Source organism: Apis laboriosa, unplaced genomic scaffold, assembly GCF_014066325.1.
Source record: "Apis laboriosa isolate Shangri-la unplaced genomic scaffold, ASM1406632v1 scaffold40_cov151, whole genome shotgun sequence".
NCBI classification, from domain to species: domain Eukaryota; kingdom Metazoa; phylum Arthropoda; class Insecta; order Hymenoptera; family Apidae; genus Apis; species Apis laboriosa.
The window spans coordinates 645226-669965 of NW_025223180.1; the positions used below are offsets into that span (position 1 = coordinate 645226).

The following is a 24740-nucleotide window of genomic DNA, read 5'->3' on the forward strand; positions in this document are numbered from 1 at the left end:
CATCGGAACAAACTGGCAAGATTGCAAAATACTAAGCATCTATGAATGATCGTAAATAATAATAAAAAAAAAAAAAAAAAAAAAAAAAAAGAATAAAAATAAAAACAAAATAAATAAGAAAGATGAATGACAATTCGAAGAGTATAGAAATACATCGTCATCGTGGAAGATTGACAGGCAAAATAATTTGATGGTGATCACAAATATTAATAATTTAAATAAAGAAATTATAAAAAAATGAAAAAAGGAAATGATAATACGTACGTACGAACGAATAAATCTCGACGTGTCTAAAGGAACTAAGAGATTACGCGTTTCTTACATAAGGCATTAGATATCGTTAAATGTTTTTTTTTTTTAAATTAATAACATAATGATAATATGAAAAGTGTAACGATAAAGATATTCCAGTCATAATAATGAAGAGAGAAGAAAGAGAGAGAGAGAGAGAGAGAGAGAGAGAGAGAGAGAGAAAGAGAGAGTTGTTTTACACGCAAAACGAAGAAGTTGCCTGTTAACCGTCCCTTTAAAATAATCAGTAGATCCGGTAAAAAAGAAAACAAAAGCTCACGAGGCGAATTTCATCACATTCCCTTCTTTTGTTTGTTTTTCAGCAGTCTGTTCCTCGGAATACTCTTTTTTGGTCCCTGAGGCAAGGAACTATTCTGGCCACCGCCCTCTGAATGCTTTCTAACTGGCCTTTTTTGCTTCTTAATCTTCGATATCCTTTTACCCTTTGGCCCAGATCCTTTGTTAATGTTCTTAGCTCCTGGATTCGGCCTATTAGGATCGCATGTCCCCGGTCCAAGCGCGGTCGCGTCGCGGAAAGCTTTCGTCCAAGCTTTCAGAAACGCCTGATACAATCTTATCACGCCCCAATCTTGGATCAACATCGAAGTGAGGTCGGCTTCCTTCGCCCAATTTGAACTTTCCGTCACTATTTTTGCCGTGTGCGCCGCGGGAACTTGTAACCCTAAGTTTAGAATGGCGGTCTCCACTTCGCACAATACCTATAAACGAGAGATGCCAAATTGTCTTCGATCTATCTTCTCTCCTCCATCGATATCAAAATCGATACAAAATCGATCGAACGATACGACAGGGAGCTTCATAAAGAGGAATTTTAAAAGCTAAATAGATAGATAGAGCGTCATACGATATAAATTTTCCATACCCTAAGAATCTCATTGTGCATTTGATTGATAATCTCGTTTCTCCTGTCCATCGTGAGGTCAACGTTGATGTTAGATTTCAGGCGGAAAGTTCTGAGATGATGGAACGTGATGGCGAACCTTTGCAGCGAATCGTAGAGATGTGGAAGCGCGCGGTCAGCTTTCTTTCCCTTTTCGAGACACCAAACCTCCCTGAAATACCACTCGAACTCCTTCTCCGGGAGCCAAGGCATTCTGTATTGCCCCTTCAACGAGTACACCTGCAAGTGAAAGTCGAGATATTGTTTCGTCTAAATATTCTTTTTAATACAATTCGCACGCGCTCCATATTTCTTCGCCTCATTTTTCCTCGACAAGTTTACGAACGAATTTCAATGGAAAAGAATAATGAGATAATTTCAACTTTTTTCCGTCGAGTATAATATCATTGCGCGAGATATCTGAATTTAAAAAGAGAAATAATAATAATAATAATAATAACACAAGATTTCTTTTCTATATCAAAGTTACAGCCAATGATTCGTGCAATAATCGACGCGTGTGCAATAGATTTGAATCATCCACACTATCCGAATAACGATGGAACAACCCGTTGCAACGATGTTAATCGAGGCACGTATATACGAAGCATATACGCGCTACCGCTATTGGTCGAAAAATGTTATTACGCGTGGTGCGTGGCGTGCAACATCGTAACGAATGCAAATTACAGAGCGAGCAGAAAGTAGGATAGACGTTTTGCGCACGTGCGAGTCTCTCCGTGAAAGAGCCGCCCACTCTCTTCTCTCCCCGACGCGGCTCGGTTCAGCGATTAATTACGAATCGCGGTCAGGTCGAACGTGACGCTTTACCTTCGAGTATATCTCGTGCACATCATCCAGATGCTTTCTGAAGTGATTCTGGGCAACGCGGAGCTGCGTCCGCACTCTTTTCAACGTTCTATGCACGCTGTGTCTCTGTGGCATCTTCTTGAACTGCATCGCGACCGGGTTGCCGCATGGTTGCAACCACCGGTCCATGTTGTTCGCGTTGGATACGGCGGTGCGGGGGCCGTAAGCGGGTGCGCTTGAAACCGTGTTCAGGCCCGAGCTCAGCAACGATGCGAGGAACGCGAAGGTAATCGTCTGTCCCACCGGATCTGTAACACACAGCCGAAATCCCTAACGTCAGATCACGCTTTACACGTGGCATGAAAGATGAATGTTGATGAAATTCGATCGCGATCTCGATGGGAAGGATCGTCGTCGCCTCGTCTACTATTATTATAATAATAGAAGCGTGATATATCGTCGCCGACTCGGAAGGAATGAAAAGTCGCGGTGAAACAATCGACGCATAAGTCGAATGAGTTAATTTCCATCTAAATTCAAGCAACGCGCCTCGTCGTTCATACCGCCAAGCCGCGGTACATCGTTAATAAAAATCTCGTATCGCTTCGATTTTGAAACGCGACACCTCGGAACGTAAATAGCAATCGCATCGATGATGCTAGACGATGCTCGATTCGCCGTCCATTCGTTATTCATTCGTGAATAAAAATTACTGTTTCTAATGAAGTTCTAGAAAAAGAAGAAGAAGAAAAAGAGAGACGGATTTTGAAAAGATCTCTGAAGATCTCTGGGATAGCGAGATCGGAAAGGTCGCGTGTCATCGAGGGTGCGATGGAGAGATCGGAAGGAGAGAAAGAGAGGGGAAAAGGGAGAATCGAGGCTCTTCCGACTTTCACAGTCGGCGTGGCTACACGGGTACACGTAAGTAGGTACCTACCATTGCACCTACGCGCCAATTTAACAGCGACCAATCGTCGCCCCCGCAGTAGGAAATGGGTTGCAAATCGGAGAATCAGGATTTATTGCGCAATTAAACGTCCCAGCTTACGACTTCCTTCGCGATTCCGTATTGAACCGAACTTCACCCCGAGGGCGTGCGGGGGTGATCCCTCCAACGTTTTCACGAGGCCAGACCCCCGCCGGTTAATATATTTCGCACGAGCTTCGTTATCCTTGGATTCTGCCCGTAAACGCGAAGCCAAGTGTCGATTAAATCTGATTTATCTCGCGTATCGCAAACATTACTTCGGGTAATCGGATAATCGGAAATTCGGATAATCGGCGAGGCAACGCGTCGTATACGCGCGCTTCGTATACACGGTTGGTCCGGGAAAGCTTGGTGGAAACTCGAGTCGAGTCGATATAAATTCGTACGAACGGTTTTTCGTCCGATTTATCTACGATTAAGGGAATTTAGGATCGACATCGTTATAAAATGTGCCGACAAAGAACTCGTGGACCACCACGAGGGTAATTAACGGGCGTTAATTGCCCCGTGCGTGCGTGTACATCGAAACGATGCGTGTGTTCAGACGCGAGCTGTCACGGCCGATTCGATACGATCGTTCGTGCAATTCGCACGTCAGTCACGCGTGAACGAACACGCGTCTTAGCGCATTGGCCAGCGACGAGAGCACACGTGTGCCGTTCGATGATGCGCATCTCTCGCCCCGAGACTCGATCTCGCTTTCGTACTTTTCGATCGGAATCGCCGATTCATAGAAATCGTCTCTTTTTTCCTTTCTTCTCTCCTTGATCGTAAATCAAACCTACGAACGTAACTGATTCCACGGATTCGCAACGTATTCTCATTATCGGTTAAATCATTAACGTCGATATTTCACTTACCAAGCGTCTAGCGCCAGTGTCTCCCAACGTTTTTCGAATAGCTCGAGATTTTCTTTCGCCACGCGTCACGTTGCTCGCGAACAGCCACGTACGAGGGACGAACGAAGCTTGAAAATGGTGCAATTTTCGCGTGTAAACGAGGTTAACGATAAGAGATAATAAGATCAGTCCACAACCCCCCTTGGAAGAGACGATGGCGAGGCGCGAGTTGGGAAACACTGTTCCAGGTGGCGAAGCACGCGTCTCGAATCGGAAATCAACCGCACAATCTAGTCAACATTCAATACGGTCAATTAGATTGCGACGACAAGTAAACAGGCGCACAATGTACACCGAGAACACGTTTCGAGGAGCTATCAATCGTGGAAACCGTTGAAAGTTGTATAGTCGAGTTTGCGAACCGGCGCGACGTTAAAAGGGAACCGTAAAGTTCTAACGAACGTGACCTTCTGCACGTATTCGAATATGGGCTTAGCTTGACAATAAGTCACGATTCGATTAGCCCGTTGCGACCAGAGCGGAGGGAGCGAGTCGCACGTGTGTATCTTATCGTAAACTCACGCCTCCTCTTCTTCTCCCGGAATTCCTCTCCGCCGTTGATTTCAACCGTATATATATATATATACTCGTACATCGTGGCGTGGGCGTACGGATCCGCTGTTAAAGGTGCAACCCCGTATATACCTGTAACGATCATCCAACCGTATCTCTAATTTCTCGTCTCGCGATCGAATAATCGTCGCCATTACTCGCACGAATATTACATATAATATCGATTAATTGATCATTCGATCGAATTCGTATTTTTTAACGAGAAGAGGTTTGCGATTTGCGTTCGAATACGTTGAGAGAGGCGTTGGAGACGAAAGTCGGGACGGAATTTTATATGGTGCACGGGAGATCGGAAACTCGATCGACGAGTTACACCGAGGATGGTAGTATCCGGACGTGGATATCCCGATGATCCGCATTCCGGCCAATGTCGTGTTCGAAAGATTGCTGACCGGGACGTTTAATACGTAGGTTGGATGTGTCCGTCGATCGGTTCTCAAAGTGGAATCGGCGCCATTCTCGCGATGGATTCCCCGGATGCCAGTAGTCGAGCGATCGGTCGGCCCTCCGGTGATTTGGAGAAAAGAGGCGGAGAAGAGGGTGGATGGTGGAGAGAGAGAGGCCTTTTTTTCCGCGGAGTCGAGGATGAAGATTGTTGGTTTTGCTATACCGGTACAGCGGTAGTGAATGCCCCGGGGCGGCAAAAGGCGGTTGCTGCCTTTCTCGGAACGGGTCGGAGTTGGCCGCACCGGGAGCGGTGATTGCGTGGTGATTAGCCTCCACCTTCGCCTCTTTCGACCGACTCGTACGAGGGAGAAAGGAGGAAGAGGAGGAGGAGGAGGGGGGGGGGGAGATGGAAGGAGAGGCAGATCGTGTTGGAAGAAGGAACGCGATATCATTGCCGGCCACGAGTGTGGGAGCGAGTCGCTCGATACAACAATGGGAGAGTATTTCGCGTTTGGGTCTGGTAAAGTAACGGCGACGGGACCTGGAAGATAAGTATGCGCTCCGTCACGCGTACGCGTCGCGCGAGGAATCGCGTGTACGAGGCGAACGCGTCACGGAAAGACATTAATAAATGTGAGGTTGCACCTTTGCAAACGAAACGAGCAAAAGTGTAGCGCGTACTTTTCTTCTCCGAGAAACACTTGTTGTACTCGGACCGAATATCTCCCATTTATTTGTACAGATAACAACGGAATATTTGCGTTATATTTAAAGAGAGAGAGAGAGAGAGAGAGAGAAAAGAAAGTAACATCGCCCGTACGAGTTAATTTATACACTTTTATGAATAATATCGTTGAAAACGTCGTTGAATATTCCATCGTCGAGCGGATTTCTTCGTCGTTTTTTTTTTTTTTTTCTTTTCTTCGACTTCGAGAACACGCGGTATAATTAATAGGAATAATGGTAACCGCGTCAAAGCTTGTACGTACGCGTGGAAATACGATACGAAACAACGTTTGGTTAGCGCGATGTCATTGAAAATGGTAAGTGGGACGCGTTCCTGCATCTCTCCTTCTACACCTCCTCTCCGAATCTCCATACGTACGCGCGTACACTTGCATACGCATACGTATACAGGCGCGGTGCACGCGCGTGAACGCGCGTACGCAGAAATGGTGTTTGAACACCGAAGGTGTAGCATCCTCGTCCGCACCTACGACAACAATATCGCGGTACTACAGGCGCGAATACACGGTGGGCAAGATAGGAAGAGGCAGGTTATGCACGGCACGCAACATTTAATACGATACGCAGCGCGCGGCGGAGGGTCGTCGAGAATAGCGCGCAGAGGCGTCGAGAGCTTTCTCCTCCCGGCGATACGATATCGCGTATATCCATTAACCTTCTAACTATCGATATACCAATAATCTTTCGCCGACTAAGCGGCTCGCTTATCCCCTATTCCCATTTGCAACGAGAAAAATTACGCGCGATGCGATAAAACGCGAGGCGCGTATCTTTTCTTTCTCCATCCGCTCGACGCTTTCCGCGATTCGAAAGGGAAAATCGGGTCGAGCTCGATATCTCCGCCAATGGAATTCGACGTCGCTGGATGCGCCAGACGGATTAGCGGGAAGATTTGCATTTGGCGCGGGGAGGGGAGGGGAGGGGAGGGGAGGAGAGGAGAACGACCCCACCCATAAACCGCGCGATGCCCCGCAGATCGGAAGAGTTGGCAGGGTTGCGCGTTAACCTCGATCCGTTCCCGCCAATTCCGCTCCTTTCTTTCTTCCCCGCTCCACCTTCTCTTCTTTTCTTCTTTCGCGCCATTCTCTCTCGCGTCCGTCGTCCTCGCGTTCCCGCGCTCGTTTGTCTTCGAGGGGCGGCGGTCCCCTCCTCCTCCTTTTCCTCCTCCTTTTCCTCCTCTACATGCTGTTGCATCGTTGTCCAGGTATTAAGTAAAGACCACGGTATTATCCCCTTGCGCACGCGCGCACACGTACGCGCGAAGGTGGTTTACGGTATTACGACGATATGGATCACTGATGTCATACTGACGTCACCCATCGTTTATATCCAGAGGTGACAGCCTACCGTTGGCATCGGTGCAAGAGTTGATCGGGAACGACGTTTCACGAGCGTATCCGTGGCCGGAGGAGGGGGGGAGGGGGGCGAGGGCGGTGGAATGCACGCGATCGGCTACTACGGCGTTCAATGTCATCGTCGATTACATTATCTCGAATCCTCGGCCGGCGATATTACACACGCGTGCGCACACGTGCGTAAGAAAGCGCTCGCGGAGACCGATTCTGTATGCGCGTGAATCTCGCCTGCCTCCTTTCTTCTTCCAACGATCGCGCGGTCTTCCCCCCTTTTTTCCCCGTGCGAGGATCGCCGCGTCTCCAACACCCAACAACGAACGAGCGAAATCTTCGCTGGATTCGAATATTTCTTTCATCGATCTCGAAACATCGTTGAACTTGGAGAAGGAGAAACGGAACGCGCGAGGGATTGTGAAATTGGCTCGCGCGATAAAAAAGAAACGGAATAAAAGAAACGTTGTGATTAATGGGCGATAATATGCATTATTCATCGCGCGAATTCTCGTCAGTCTAGTTCTCAGCGACGACGACGACGGGATCGCGCTCTTTCATCCAACATTCCGAGAGAAAGACGCGGAGAAAAATATTTTCCACGCCCGTGTGTTCATTCACGCTTAGACGAGTTTGTCCTTGTACGTTTATTAGTTTGGAATCAACGCCGGCGAACGGGCGGGAATAGTCCCCCGGGGAATTTCACGTTGCGTTTAGAAGCGAATTGCCCGACATTTTTTTTAAACTTCCGTTCGGCCGTTAGATCTACGACAGGATGGAACACAATGGGCAAGAAAGTGGTCGTTTTGCTTGGTCGTGACCGTGGGTAATTTGCCGTTTGTCGCGCGTTCGATTTCGCGACGCGTCTTTACGACCGGCGTCGTAAAGTACCATTCACACCAAACCCCCAGGATTATATCTCGCCGGTGAACATTCGCGGACGATTATCGTTTAATCTAATCAGAATGACGGTATTTAGCAACGAGTCGTGTTTTAACGGTGTCGGAAATAATAATTTATGGCCGTTGAAAAGGAAATTCAAATGTGTTGAGTATCTGTTTCTACGAGGCTTGCGAAATCGTTTCGCGATATTCGCGCGACATTAGACGAAATTACGATTTTCGCCTTCCGAGAGGAAAGATCCATCCAGGACTTTTTTCTTTTTTTTTTTCTTTCTTTCTTTTTTCTTTCTATTTCCTCTCTTTCCTCCTCTCGTCGAACAAAGACGCGTCGAACACGAAGGAGAATAAAGGCAGTGGAATCTTAGGCGAGAGGCAACAGTGTTATCCGATTAAGTAAAATTTCCGAACGCGAAACCGTAAAATCGCGCAGCTCGTGACACGTGAAAGAAAGCAGGGAGAGACTTTTGTGTGACTAACGGCGGGCGGTCCGTTCCTCTTGAAGGGACGTAAAATCGAAGTTTCGCGGCGCAGCTTATACGACCCTTTACGAGGATGTGGCGTGCAACGCATATACAGAGACGTCAGCGGGGCTTTTAGATGAAACTGGGTATGCGCGTACCACGCCTCGACGTCCCTTTAGGATCTTTACGATTTTCACGCATTGTCGAACGCGGCAAGCCGATAACGACCTCGACCTCGAGGTCATAAAGTCGCTCGACTCTGTCACCATGTGTCGTCGCGTCGTTGCTTTTAACGCGCATCGCACCTCTATGCTCCACTGATTAAAATATGAGACGTCTACATAAAGCGCGCTTAATTTTTTCTCTCCCTCCCTCTCCCTCTCTCTCTCTCTCTCTTCCCGTATAGAGTCTCGCGTTTTGAGTTATGGTCACGTTTATTAACGCTAGAACGTATTATATATATTTCTATTTTTGTTACACGTATAGTTGCATCGATTTTTTTTTTTTTTTTTTTTCTTAAATCTCGCCTATATTCTTGAATCCTCGCGTTAGATGTACGACCGATTCTAACGATAAATGTCGCCGTTTGTCGGTTCGTAAGAAATCTTGCCATCGATTATTTAGGTCAAATTTGATACTCGTTAATACGGAATGTGGCTAGCTCGAATCTTCTTGGAAATGATCGACGCATCGTAGATGGAAATTAGAGCTGCGAGGAGCACGTGTTGGCGAGTGCGTAAACGTGACCGGTCGAACGGCGCGTTGTTCGCGGCAAAACGTTGCGTTTACGACGAGTGTTGCGTGCGTGGCTCGTTGCGGAGAAGGAACGCGAACGGTGGCGATCATTGAACCGACTTTGCAACAATCGCGCTGAATCAAAGAGTTGTCGGTGGTCAGGCACAAACCCGCTCGCTCCACCCACGATCCACGTTCGAGACGCGTTCTCCATTGTTCGCCGTCTCTCTTTTTTTTTGTCAAGGACGCGCGAGAACGATCGAGAGAGGATCGATCGATCGATATACACGCGCCAACGTTAAACGGCAAGTCATTTTCGTTTACACGGTGATCCTTATCTCGATAATTAATTAATGAAATCCGTCAGAGCGAGATCGAATGTACCACCGAGATAAACCAGTTTCGTTGCACGAGATAAACTCGGTCGATTTATTATAATTTGCGAGTATCGCGCACGCCCCGAATCTTTTGTAACCTGAATCGCGAAAAATCGGGTATCGGGAGCCCGGAGTGAGAAAGATAAATGGAGGGATAAAATTTTTCAATTTCGTCTGAAAGTGCAACGTAACGGGTAAGTGAGACGCACATGTCGTATCCTTGGATACATATATATATATATATATATATATCTCGAGCTATATTACATAACGAAACACACCCAAGTAGTAGCGAAATATAAATATTCATATTATCACGATCGGTAATAAGTTAAAGTAGACGCGTATTAAAGCAAAAGAAACATATCTTTTAATTTGTTCGCAACGTTAATTACCTCACTCGTTGAAGCGTGAGCGACATTCTTCTCGTTTTCTCGAGAACGAGTTTTCTCGAATTTTATCATCGCACGTATCTCGCGTTCTTCCCTCCTTCGATCTTGGTATATCGCTACGTCTCTATATTACAGCGGAACGCGATCCGCTGCACTCGCGGCGCAAACAACCCTGTAGTTGGACATGAATGAACGCATCGTTCATTGCGCGCAAGGCCCCCGAGGTAAAGAATAGCAATCAACCGCACGATGGATGGCGTCAGGTGGTGAAAGATCGTAGATGGCCACGTGTCTCGGGACGCTCGTACGACCATTGCTTATTGCACGTTTCGTAATTGGCCAGACTTGAGAATCAACACACCTCGGGCATACCTCGTCGTCCAACTCGGCATACGACCGATTACACGCTCGCCATCCTCTCTGGCCCATCCTTTTTCGCTTCCATCTTCCGCTCGTTTCGCCGATTTTTTATCCGGAACCGCTGCTTTCCCCGCTTTCTCAATTACGCCGTAATTCGCGATCCAAACTTTGAAACTTTAACCGAGACGAAAGTTTATTCCGATATTTTCATCGAGCACGTCATCATTTGCTCCGTGCATTAAATAATCGTAGATGGTGGAAGATGGTTGACCAAGGCCTCGTAAAGCTCGAGCTATTTGTCATATAGCGTGTAATTTAAACATCGTCTACGCTCCCAACTTTCAAATCATTGCTTATCTACGAAGAGAGAATTTGCTCGATCGGGGAACTGGTGAAAATTCCTTTGAAAATTTGTATTTTTACGAGTTGGATCGATATAAAGATATATCATGTTGCGAACCATATGTTTTTTTATTAAGATGTGAAAATTTAAGAAGCTGTACACGCATCCATTTCGAATTATAATTTCGAAATTCGCATTCGAAAATCATTCCCGTAAAATATATCGGAGAAATGAAGTATTGCTTATCGTGTTTTCGTGTAAATGATAATATTATTTCGTGGAAAGAGGAGAACCGTAACGAAACGATACGAGATAATTAGCGATGTTCAAAGTATTGGCAGAATCCTTGCAATTAGCGGCTCATTAGGAATAACGAAACCTCGTAGTTAATCCTCGATCGCGACGAGTGAAATACCGAGCGATGGCAAATTCGCCATCGTTGAATAATCGTGAGTAAATACTATGGAAGAGAGTTGAATGAAGATACGCGAAAATTATCGAACGAGTGCGACAGCTTTTAACGTTCAATAAATCTCCATTTGATAGCGACGGTTCAACCGTTCTGTATTAACTTTTATGCTTTTCGGCCGAGATACGAACACGCTTTAAAAAGAAATTTCACATTTCGGGATGGACTTTTTACGTCTCCGATAAATTATATCGCCAACAGTCCTCTTATCTTTTATTTGCTCGCGAACAAGGATTTCAGCATTTTACGATATTATAATTACGCGAACACAACGAGCGCAAGATTGTGAAAAATCGTAGCTAAGAAATATATTTTGCGAGTGTTTATTACCATCGATTCGAGGAAAAAATTGGTAACGAAAACGAGTGGAGACGCGGGAGAGAGACGTATGTTCCGGTGTATTTTGCGAAATACAAAATGGTGGTGGTATTGGCCGGCGGTGATAAGCCGACGGGCAAATTGATATTATCGATTCGGTCATAAATCTTGAAACAATGACTCGAGATCGCCCTTGTTTCAACATCGTCGTCCGTGTATCTCTCGAGGCAGAAGGAGATCGGACGCGGTGGCCGATAGTCGGTAGTCGGACAGGCGAACCCGTCAGGAAACCAGACAAGAATGCATGAAACTGAATTTATCTCGAGCCCGGTTTCCTCCCGGCCTCGATCCTTCTCTCCTGGGGCGAGCCTCGCGTCGTCCTCGACGCTTGCACCGTTAGTAAACCGAGTGCTCTCGCGATTAACGAATTGGTGGAAAAAGTGAGTGAGTGAGTGAGTGAGTGAGTGAGAGAGAGAGAGAGAGAATCGACACACGATGACATACCGACGACACATGTACGTACGCCTGCGTATCTTGTCGATCGAACGCACGTCTACAACCGCCTACCACGCTTCGGTTTGTCACGTCTTGAGTAATTTTATATGTGAAGCAACGAAAAACTTGGCATCGAGGAGACGGAGATACGTAGGAACGGACAAAGAGAAAAAGGCGACAAAGAGTAAACCTCGACGTCTGTCTGGCTTTGCGAATGACGTACGTCTAGCGGAGTTTTTCCTTGCATACGGAATTATACGTGTAATGGACGATAAAGAAGTTCGATCGCGGTCGAACGCATAAACCTATCGTTTATTTTCATTCCAAGCTGTTCATTATGTTGTAAATCTCTTGATATTAAAGAAGAAAAGAGATTGTTGTGATAGATATCGTTTAACGCTTTAATTTTATTTATTTTTTTTTTTTTTTTTTCGAAGCTAATACCGTCTTGAGAATTTTCGACGAGATAAATATAGAAGAGAGAGAGAGAGAGAGAGAATATTTGTATAAAATAAAAATTGGAACGTGAACGCGAAAGATAATGCAATATAATCATAAATATTTATCTCTCGTTGTTTTTTGAAATGTAGCTTTGCATTTAGTGTTTAAATAACTCTCGCTAGCACTTAAGCTAGCGTAACCAATTCTATTCAACTATTCGCAAATGTATGCTGCGACCGATCTGGATCGGTATATGGACAGGTTTATGCGAGCACTTTTAGTACATTTACATTTTATATTCACTTTCGATGTTACATTTACATTTTCTTACCCGAATGTCCTCTTCGGCATCGCGAAGATTTACCTTCTCGTAAAATCTCGAAAAGAATTCTCGAAAAATACTTTCGCCGTCGCAATTTAATTTTTTAGATTTTCACGATTGGAACGAGCCATAAAAAGTCGTAACGTGACGCGCGTTTTAAAATTTTTTAAAATTTTCACCGATCGCTACGAGTAACTTTAAAAACAAAACCTCTGAATTATAATCTTTCGATATGCCCAATGTCGTTCTACAGTCTGGAGACTGGCTTAATATTTTGATTTCACGCTGGAATGGCCATATGTCCCATATAACATGTCCGGTGAACCCTGATGAACCCGAAACCGCAACCGAGTATACGCAGTCCAGTCAACCTCTGGTCTCCGCCATTTTTCTTTTCTCGTTTCTTTTGCGGTAAATCATACGCGAAGACGCGAAAATCGTCATCGTCGATTCTCGACGTCCGCGTAACACGGTACGCGCGTAACATTCCACGAGGATCGTGTTTTTAATTTTACGACTGTATCAACGTGTAGCAAAACGATACGAAATGGTTTTTGGTTGTTTCGTGTAATTTTCCGTGGAAGTGAAGGGGTCGATGCAAGGACAAATTGCGATTGGTGCAATTTCGAATGGTTTTCTCTTGCGACCCTATTTCGGTGATTGGAATGCAGCGTATAATTTCAGTTGGTGAAATTGCTTTATTACTTTCACCCCTGACTCGTGAATTTTCGCTACGGCTTTTTCACGGACGGTAAAAAAAAAAAAAAAAAAAAGTGTGCAAAAGTATCGCGATCGAAACCCGCGCGTATACAGGTGCTCAAAAGTCATCGCGTCATTCGCGCTTTCTCGTGATACTCTATTTAAGCGTTTGTCTCCAAACGTTTTTACGCCAGCACTTAAACACAGTCGATGCTTACGAGAAACACGTTTATATATATATATATATATACACGCTAAAAGATTAAAGTGCAACAGGTTACCGTTACCTCTACCGTTCCGTGTATTCGCTTCCAACAATAAGTATCAAGATCGTTATTTCCTTCCCCACTTTATGAAAACTCTCGCGAAAGAATATTTCGTATATATCGAGGATACGAAGGATTGATTTCGAATTCGATATTACGTGAAAAGAGAGAAAAATCAAAAAATAGAAAAAGAAAAGAAGAATATCCGAATATCGGACGTACATCGAGACTCGTGGAAACGTATATCGAACGTAAACGGGCGATCGATATCGAGCAGACGCGAGTGGCGCAATGCGAGCGATAAAGCGCGAAAAGCGCGAAAGCGGAAGTAACGTGGATAGACGGTACACGGATCGAAGAAGGTTCGACGGCGGTGCTCGACAAAAGAAAAGAAGGTTTGCCTTGGCACTTGTTGTTCGACTCCTCCTTCGTTCGTTTTCACTCCACCTCCGATCAGTTTCGTCTCGCGTGTGTGATTAAGAGCGGTGAACTTCTCTCCTCGCGAATGAGCGAAAACGCAGGTACGCCGGCACAGAGAGGCGTGCGCGTCCAGGAAGATGACGAAGCGGTACGTCGACGTGGACGCGGCGGTGTTGGTCTCGTCGTCCTCGAGAGATCTCTCGTCTTCTTCGTCGTCACTTTCAGCAACGTGGTATGGAGAGACCACCTCCGGGCCGCACGAGTGTTTGATAAACCGGTTAAGGCCCGTCCCCGGATCTGTTTGCCTTTGGCTTTTGTAACTTTACTAGTGTTGTGACTCGACTCGGAGCTAACATGAAAAAAGGGTCCGCGATGGTACCCCGAGCAAACAGTCCGTGTGTGTCCCGGATCAACACGGCGCACGCCTCTATCGGTGACCGTAGCCTGCTCACCGACCGCCAACACACAATACCGGACCGATACTTTTCACCGTACCTTCTCGCCCGATAATAATCCGGGAAACCGACCCACCGTTTCGCCCTTTCCCTCCTTTCCCAAAAAGGAGGCCGACGGATTTGTCGTTTCGACACCGGCCCAATAATTGTTTCGAAACGCGCAGGGGAAGAAAGATTCTCGATGGGAATTCGATCGGAATTGATTCGACCGAAAGAACCGAAGGGTCGACGAGAGGTCGAAGAGATTTTTGTCACTTGATTTTTAATCACTTGTTACGTACGTATGCGCAGGTTAAAGTAGATCGAATTTACGCTTCCAACGAGGAGTTCGCAATCGTGTACGTGTATAATGTATAACGGTTGAAAATATCGAATCGCGAGGAATCTGGAGAATTTTATCCTTCTCGAGGATCGATATATTTTGAAAAAAAATCTGTTAACTATTATAGGGATCTCGACGAGTATAAAGAAAGATGGAAAGATAAGTTGCGCACGAAATTCAAGATCCCGTATCGTTTTACGAAAATTTTTGATTTGTATTTATTTTAAACGCCAGAAGGACCAGTTTCACGAGGCTCGTTTCTCTCGCTAGATAATTTATGTTTTTCAAGGCGATTTATACGTCGGATTGAATTCCGACTCTGTAATAATCATACGATTGGTTTTATCCAGCCGCGATGGTTAATTTACAACCGTGTTATTAGATCATTTTTTCCCCGATCCAATCGAAATATTCGATCAGCCTTTCGTATCGTTTTCCTCTCGATTCGTAATCATAACATAAACTTAACCGAGGGCGAGATATATCCGAACGGAGGAGAAAAAGATCGGATCGTAAGTAGATCGAACGATACTAGTACCTTTCTTTCTGGCCCTCGATAACCAAGCAAAATAAACACGCGAGAAACCCTCTCCTACCAATTTCTCTTTTATTCCGATCTATCGATGATTGACGATGCTTCGATTATTATTCGTGTGATCGAACGTGAAACGCGCATAGGAGCGATATATCTTTCCGTTATCGGAATGGTATAATGCACGAAAAGCACACGCATCGTTATCATGGTGAAAAATAACGCTTATGCTCGTTTGTTGTATCCCAAACTCGAGATTACGATTGAAGAAAGAAATAGTACCTTCTGTCCTGTCGAGATAAGTTTTCCATTAATGTGTTTATACGTGACGTAATCGTTCTAAATTGTTGGCCGCATTCATTTCAAAGCGAACGAGTCAAGATGAATTCGCGATGTCGAATTAATCCATCTTCTCCAATTTTTTTTTTAACTTCGAACAGATCGATTATCGCGCGATCACGTAATCGATAATTTTAATTCTAAAGCGGACTTTAAATAATTAAGTTCGTGTTCGATTCCCGTAACGGATAACGCGAAACAATTAGATTTAGAAATTCAATGAAAGCTATAATATCGATGATGATTTCTTTCTTAACGGGTCGATAACGACACCGATATATCGATATCACTAATTATTATATGACATTTTCGCAAAAAAAGTGAATATTTTTCTTCTTTTAAGGTCTTTTAAAGTTAAACGAAAGTCAACTCGTTCCGATTAAAAACGGAGTGCGATAGTAAATTAATCTATTTTATATCGACACGGATTACGAGTAGGTGTAATTAAGAGGTGTAAAAATAAATAACAAGGTGTAAGAAAGATAAAATAACCTCGATTCTCGATCTGTTAAAAATGAGTTTGAATGAAATTTTTATAATTGCGCGTAAAACAGATGAGATAGATATAATTGTAAAAAAAAAAAAGAAAAGAAAAAAGAAACGTATCGATAAGATCGTCAGATAAATTCATTTAACGAGTTCATTTAAAACGATTCGATTATTTATTAAGGCGTGTAACGACGAGAACGTTTAACCGTGTTGGCACCTTTCATCATTTTTTACTTTTATTTACCCGATGACTTTCGATCGTTATTATCAAAATTGTCGTAAATATCGACAGGGGGGGAGGGAGGGGGATGTGTCGAAACAAAAGTTAATCTCGAAAAAAAGAAAAAAAAAAAAATGAAAAATAAAAAATGACACGTGGAATTTTTTTTTTTTTATTACTCAACATCGGAAATAATTATAATTCCACAACACAAGTATATACTCGTTTAATGATTTCTTTTTAATCGTGCGAGACGCGTAAACAAAGAAAAAAAAAGTGGCTTAAACATCGCGAGGAATCCTCACGTGTCACTGCATCATTATGTACATTACGGCAAAACTCGAAGTTAGATGCACCTTGTCGTTAGTTCTTTCCTGCGAGCGATTCCACGAAATGCTCATGATAGAAATAAATTGCAATTTTCCAAGTAAGTACGGTTAAAACGAGCGGACACGAGGAAACGGGTGTACGCTCGAAAATCCGAAGAACGGCCGAGAGGATCGAATCGATCCGAGCAATCGCCCCGTCCAAATTATTATTATCTAATTTCGAGATTATTTTTCTTCCTCGAGTCAACACGAGCCGTTTGATTCGCCGCGTTCTCGCGAAACGGAACTATACTCCGTTTCCGTTAAAAGGTACAAAGAAGAATATAGGCAAATATAGGTAGTAGAGTAGAGAGAAAGTGGATAGAATTTAGCAATGTACACACACCGCCTTAGCGTGGCGAGGGCGAACGCTCCAGCCACCAGCAGCTCGTAGATCATCTCTTCCTCGGCCTTCTGCAGGAGAGTCTTCGGCTCCTCCCGTCGATACCTCTTGCTCGCATCCACTCACGCACTTCCGGTCCCACCTTGGCTCCGTCTTTTCCCCGGGAAAGTCAGTCTCGGTTCGGGAAATCGGTGGGTAAAAAAACGGACGCGAGACGCGGAAACGTTGTCTTTTGCGGTCGAAACAGAGAAACGAAACGAAAGGAAACGAAACGAAACGAAACGAAACGAAACGAAACGGAACGGAACGGAACGGAGCGAAACTAAACGAAACGAAACGCGTCAGATCGATGTCAACGTGACATAACAGCGCACCAGAAATCTCCACATCGTGGGATGCACGTCGGATGCGCGATCGGCAATGGCACGGTTCGAGCGACGATGCGTCGAGCAAGGAACGCGCTAGTTGACATTCGAAGGAACGCAACGTGTCCTTGTCGGTTCGATTGTCCCTTCAGCTGTGCGCAGAGTTCCGAGCGGGAGAACCGGCGCGGTTGACCATTCGGCTTGCCGATCTCGTGGTGACTGAGTGGGTCCTCGGTTGCGACTCCCAGTTACTCACTCGGGCTCACGGACTCGCTGCTACTCACCTCGTCCTCTCGCTCTTCCACACGCTCGGTCCCACCTCTTTCCCTCCTGTTCTTTGCCACCACCTCCTACGACACCCCACCTCCTCTCTCTCTCTCCAGCTGCTTTCCTTCTGCTCCTCCGGCTACCTTTCGGTCCCCTCCCCACCCAACCCTGCACGCCACCCTCGCCCCGATATCTACGCCGTTCCTCGCGCGTGGGGGATAGAGTACCGTCTATTCCACCTTCTTCTTTCCTTTAACCCCCTTCTCTTGTCGAGAATTTTCAATTCCCTTTCCTTTCTTCTTTTTTTTTTTTTTTTGCTTTTTTTTTTTTACGATCGACCACCGCGATTCATCGGTGAATTATTCGAGTATGTTGCCAATTCGTGTCAAACCGATGTGAAACCAATTATAAACGCGGTTCTCGCGATTATTATATTTGTACGTTCGATGGCATCGTGCTCTTTGATAAGGGGCGCGTGTGATACGATTCGACGCGGAGTGACGTCGAGCGCGGTTCGTGACGCGCGCGCGACGTCCCGATAAAAATTTTTATTCGCGTTAACGCTTCTTCCTTTTTAACGCTTTTTTAACGTTCAATCTTATATTTCTCATTTCGATTTTGTACCTGATAACACGAACGATCGATTTCAAAATTAATCGTCAAATAATAAAATGAACGAAAATCTTCGAGGATTAAGAGCACGGAGTGTAGAAACGATAAACGTTTCGATTACTCTAATAATATCTCGTGATCTCGATAATAAGAATTAAAATATCTGATTTTACGATCGATAAGAGAACGTGAAAAATGCGTTAATTGGCAAAAATATACGAAGAATCAATCGAATCGACAGGATGTACGCTTCTTAACCTTTGATCGAATTTCGTCTTATCGTCTAACTCTTTCTTCTTCTTTTTTTTTTTTTTTTTTTCTTTAAATTTATCGATTAAATTCAATACGAACGAGGATTTCCTTTCGATCGTTTCAACATTTTGGAAACCTCATGGATATATTCTATCTAGAAGAAGTAAAAATTATTTTTAAAACTATCTTTTCCTTCTCTTCTAACGATTTTTCAATTATTTAACGATACTTTACTTTACTTAAAAGTTAAACGAAAAAAAAAAAGAAGGAGAAACAGAAAAGTGACGCGCGACAATATACGAAATAATTTCGACACTTTTCGATCGAAGTCGCGAGCAAAGTCTATCAAGATAGTTGGTAAGTTTGCAAACAATTATTATTATTATTCTCTAGATAACGAATACACCACACGACGAACGCATTCGATACTTTTATTATATTCGCGTATGCGTCGGATACGTCACTGATAAGATATTATGTCTGCGATTAGATGCGATCGCGTCGCATACTTTGATCGAGTGATTGTACGAGTAGACGACTCATCATACGATACGGCCAATATTAACCGGCCCATGATTCAGGCTGAAGAAGCATTTGCATCGCTTCGAGAAGGTCTGTAAGGTGTTTTCTATATGCATAGGAGGCCGGCCGCCTCCTTCCTCTCCGCTCCTATTAGCGCGTGCAAATTATTCGAATATTATGCGCTGCAAATTAGAAGGCACCGCCGAGGTGGGCCAGACGATGGTGCCGCTCGCCTCGGGATTTTAATTTAACGATGGGCGCGCTGTCTTAACCCTAGAACCCACCTCGACACCGCATACGTACGCAATCCTCTTCGCGCGAGGATTCATCAACGAGACGATCGAATTACCCTTTACCCAATTACGTCGTGTCGCGTCGTTAATCGAGCCGAGTTAGTTGACACGCGCGCGTGTCCAGCAAGATGCATCATTCCGCGATGCGATTCATTCCGGATGCATCGAATCGAAGCGCTATTGGTATTAGCTTTGGAAGAACGATAATGTTGGTAAATCTTGGTATACATAAGTATACCGTATTTTCGTCCTTTTCTCTTTTTCGACGACCCGCGAGAATGAAATTTGAATTGTCGTTGAAACGAGATTATTATTACGTCGAGATAAAGGAGTCGAGGGTAAAGGAGTGGAAATGGAAAAGTGAAAGCGGTAAACGATATTTACTTTGTGAAATTTTTTTTTACCGACAATGTGTCTATTTATTCTTCCGTGTCATGCTTATTCACACAAGTTGGAATGATTGATAATGTTATATACCAGTTTCTATAATATATGCGTGACACGTAAGTATATACTCGTGTAACGTTGCTTTATTTAAACGCTATATTCGCGACGTTGTGTCGAGTCGCATTGACATTGTCCGAGGCTGGTGTCTCTCGATAAGAATCGAGACCGTGAACGAGTGTGCGTACGCACGCGCGCGCGCGTATATGTAAAAAGGGATTTCCCTGAGTTTTTATCGTTTCTCACATTTTCGTTATATAACGCGGTTGAAATACGCGCATACTCTTCTTTCGAATACAATTGACGCGGCCGGTTCGGAAAAATGGAAAATTCTCTCGTTACGCAAGGCTAACTCCTGAAATCGGTCGATTTCTCGGTCGTTGTTTCCGACACCGGTGTCGATGCAGGTGTCAAGTTTTTGCTAGTCATTAGAACGGAAATACGTGGCACCGTTGCACCACTTATTTCTCCTTTTGCCTCGGACACGTTTCTTCGCCCATTCTTTCGTCAACTCGACTCCGAGAAAGCAAATCGACCGATCCAAGCGTTACGATGCTCGCCAGAGTCGATCTTACGTTTCCTTCAAATATCCTTATATCGGATATATTTTGAAAATGTATACATTATCTATCGTCCATTTAATAATTTCACTCGAGAAAATCAAATATATGAAATTTTAACTTTTACGATATATGTATATATTTATCCTTTGTTCAACGTTTGCAATAATTTATTTAATTTTTGATAAAATATCTTTGTAGAATTATTTTTGAATAATTCGTTTCGGAATACGTATAACGTCTATATATATATATATATATATATATATACATACATAGCGTGTAATTATAAATAGTTTTGACATCATGTCATTGTTCGCGTTAACTTGCTTCAAGATAAAGTTACTACAAGCTACGACAAGTAGCAATCAGTGGACGCCGAATGATTCACGTTTGATAACTATCTGTAACGCGTTATATATAGTTTCGTTCGCGGGTGAATGAATATTTATCCTTTGTAATAAAGAGCGATGTTTATCCGTCTTTTATCAATTATTGCCGATTTATTTGCAACGCAGAGGTGCAAAAAGTGCAATCGTAATTAAAAAGGAAAAAGCGTAAAGAAAAAAATGAAAAAACGAAGGAAAAAGCCATGGGGGGGGGGGGAGAGAAAAAGCGGTTAGAAGAAACGAGAAGAAGGGGAGGAGAGGGGAGAAGAAAAATAAATAAATAAAAAGAAGCGTAATTGGATCGTGGAAAAGGAATTAAATCCAGCGTGCTGTAAAGTCAGTGGGAATAGAGTGGAACTCGGAGAGAGATTACTCGACGGTCGCATTTCTGGTTTGTGGTAGAAAAACCGTGAAAGAAGCGCCACTTCTTCCGTTCGGTTTCGAGCGAATCGAGTGGTAAACTATATATAAAAGAACTATAAAAGGACAGAGCGCGTGTTTGGCCGAGCATCGCGAATGGCGTTTTGAATTCCCTTTCGAGAGTAGCCGTGGCACGAGCGATTTGCTTCAGGCGACTTTGCGCCTCCTCGATGCGAGCAGAAGCTTGAAATCCATTAGTTCCGTTAACTTTCGAGACGAGGATCAACCACCTGCCCCGAAAGAGCATCGATCGACGATAAAAAGGATCCTCTCCTCCCGGTTCGATTCCGCTCCACGGAACACGCGTACTCGTTTCAAAAGCTTGTTGTGCGCGTGTATACCGACGATTATGACGCGGGAAATTGATGTCTACTACGAGAGAGAAAGTAAAAATAGCCGTCTACACGTTTATGAAACGTTAAAATCGATGAAACTTGCATGCCTTGAACTGGAATATCTTCTTTAATCAATCGCCTCGTGACGCGCTCTTTTAACAATCTACACGTCCACGAACGCGTATCGTATATCCATTTAGAGCGTAAATATATTCTTTAACTCACGTAAAATTCTCGATAATATTCTCTTGTATTCGTCCTATGTATATATATATATATATATATATATATATTACTTTCACCCGGAACGCGGACGATCACCGTCGAAAAAATAATTCTCGAACGAAACGAAATATTTCGAGAGGAGGGGAAGGGAGGGGGGAGAATAAACAAAGAAACAAACAAACAAACAAAAAAAAAAAGATACATCGAAACGCGCGTATGACGGTAACGGCGCGAGGCCTGATCGATTATTCCTTAGCATCGGCTATTTTAAACGGAGCCACGCGTTGAGCCTCTCCTCCTTCGTTTCCTAGAACGTTCGTATGAAATCGAGTCTGATCGTGAGTCATTCTCACCTATTCGCATTCTCCGTGTTCGATGTTTGATCCACCTTGTCGACGAGCTGGTAGGTACTTCTCGATTTCACGAGAGTATATCGTAGGACGTATCACACCCACACACACACACACACACACGGGCGCGCGAACTCGAAGGGGGTCACTCGAACGATCGAGAGTCGTGATCAGCGCACGCTCTGTAAGGACACTCTCGCCGTATCGGATTAATGAATGACTAGACTGGAGTGGAACTATGAATGAACACCGCATAGCACTAGAGTACTATATAAGCGTGCACGTTGTGGGCGTCTTCGCCGTCTTCTCCTCTCGGCCAATAAGATCCTCTTGCGGTGACTTGCACGCGTTCTAATAAGATTAAGTCTTTGACGCCGGCTTTTCTCGGAAATAGTATCGGTAGTGCCTGTGCCGATCGACAATTCAGACCGTCCAGTCGATCGCGTTAGATATCTCATTTTTGTTTATCGCACTACCTATATTCTGACATCATTCTTCGTTCTTGTTATGATTTTATTTCCAATGTGATTCACCTCGCTTCTCCCATTATTAGTTATTGCAACTTTTTACCCAATCGATAACATTCTTTTTTCTTTTCTTTTTTTTTTTTTTTCGTTCGTTTTAAACCATTCTTTTGATCTCTTTCGATTCTCTTTGATTTTTCTTAGAAAAAAGGATACTATTGTAAACAAATGACCGTCGCACTTTTGACAATTCGTTGGGAAAATAGTTGTTGACTCGCGCTCGTTCGTGACCAGAAATTTGGCTGGAAAAACGACTAATGCATTTTTTCGGAAAATCGCATATAAACTAACAACAGTCTCTTGATACAGTTGAGTTTCTCGATAGTTTCCGTTATATATTCGTCGTAAAGCGAATATTTGTTCGATCCATATTAGAATAAATTATCCTGATAACGGAACTTCAATTATCGCATATTCAGAGATTTACGTATATGATATAAGTTGTAAATAATAATAATAATCTTAATCTTATCAATACTTGTTCCGTTACATTATTTGTTTGAAAGAGAAAAATTCATATCGAAAACGTGTTTCAATTTACTTTTGAGAAAAATTTTCGTTGTTTATTTATTATTTTTTTTTTTTTTTTTTTAGAAGCCATAATAGTGTGCATAAACGAAACATCTTTCATCTTCCTTTTTTTTTTTGTCAAAAGAATTTTTTCAAATTGCACATCGATAGAAGAATAAAAGTATCATTAACTCGAAACGTTTCGAAATGTAACGTTTGTTTAAAACTTGTTGAAAAAAGAAAATGACAGACTTACCAAGGTATCTACTAATTGTTAAAGACACGTTACAGATAAAATTGTATAGTTTCTGATTATGCGATATGATAAATGGTATAATAAAAGTGACGACTTGTTATAAATGGTACTTGATTTTTTTTCTACTTTGCATACTTGTTTAAAAAGTGGTATTTCATTTCGACAACATTCTTATTTATTACCTGTTTAGGAAGAAAAAGAGCATGGAAGAAGGAACTAGAAGGAACAAAAAGCGACTTCGACTCGATACGCGTCGATTTATACGAAACCGATGTTTAATTTTATTAAAAATACAATGCGTCGTTTATTGCGCATGATTATTCTATATATACACGATTGAGATTAAAATCAAGATCAGATAGAATCGCACACAACAAAGGTGTAACGTGGGACGGTGAGATGGTGAAAAAAATTTTCGTCTTTTAATCCACGATGAATCACGTTTTTGAAACAAACGATTTCTCCTGATACGACGAATTTTTATCGCGTTACATCATTATTTAAGCGACGCGGCAATCGCGCGCGAGATTATTTTCGAAGGAAATAATTTGGAAAATCGCGAAGAAATGACGAAACCATCCGATTGCTATCACAGGATACGCAGAAGAGGGAGGGGGAGGGACGGTCCTGAAATTAATAAACCGACGAATAACGTCGATATCACCGCTCGTTATTGCATCCACGTACGCGATAATTATTACTCGTACAGCTATAAATCACAGACATTCCTAAGCCGGAATATTTTACTACTGCCGTTTCAAATGGTTCTAGCCAAGCAAGTAGTTATTTACGCTCAAAAATCGGAGCAAGGAGACATTAAGAGCGGCACTTGGAAGCGGAGCCTGGTGACGCAAGCGTCACTGAACTTTGCGTGTTTCCCGCGAGAAGAATAAATCTCGAGAATGTGAAATCGTGGTTAACTCTGGTTGTTGTTGCGCGTTCCCGGAGTCGCGTGTGCACCACGACCGACATCTCGCAAATTATTGGTAACACGGAGGTTTCTGTCGTCGTCGCGGGGCCAACCTTTTTCGAACGGGCCGTTCGCCAAGGACTTTCGGGCGCAAAGTCTCCCGCTGGTAATCCAGCCGAATCGAGACCGGTTGGAAAGTTAATTAAATCATTCGGTTCGCCCGATCCATTTCTCGCGTATAAACTTGTTGCACGCGTCCAATCGTCTAAACGAGTTTTATTCAAACGCGCTCGCTTCGATCGTCTTTCTCGCGCTCGAAATCTCCAATTTTTTTTCATTCAACCATCATCGAATCGATCGAACCACGACGAATAAGAGATTATGTGGAAACTTATGGAATTCGTTTTATCTCGCGACAACTTTCTCGTTTTCGGTGATTTACGGCAACGCCGCGGTCCACGTAAATCCTCGCGTCTTTCGCGGAGAAAGGTGTTAA

General features: G+C 43.6%; 1 protein-coding gene across 1 annotated transcript; it reads right to left on the reverse strand.

The window, feature by feature from the left end:
• Positions 1–584: 584 nt before the first annotated feature.
• On the reverse strand, positions 585–22124 carry LOC122715890. Its single transcript, XM_043938429.1, has 4 exons — positions 22048–22124; positions 2024–2310; positions 1175–1432; positions 585–1010 (listed from the first exon to the last, which is right to left on the reverse strand). The coding sequence occupies exons 1-4, from the start codon at positions 22055–22057 to the stop codon at positions 585–587; spliced, it is 981 nt and encodes a 326-aa protein (XP_043794364.1). The 5' UTR covers positions 22058–22124.
• Positions 22125–24740: the final 2616 nt, after the last annotated feature.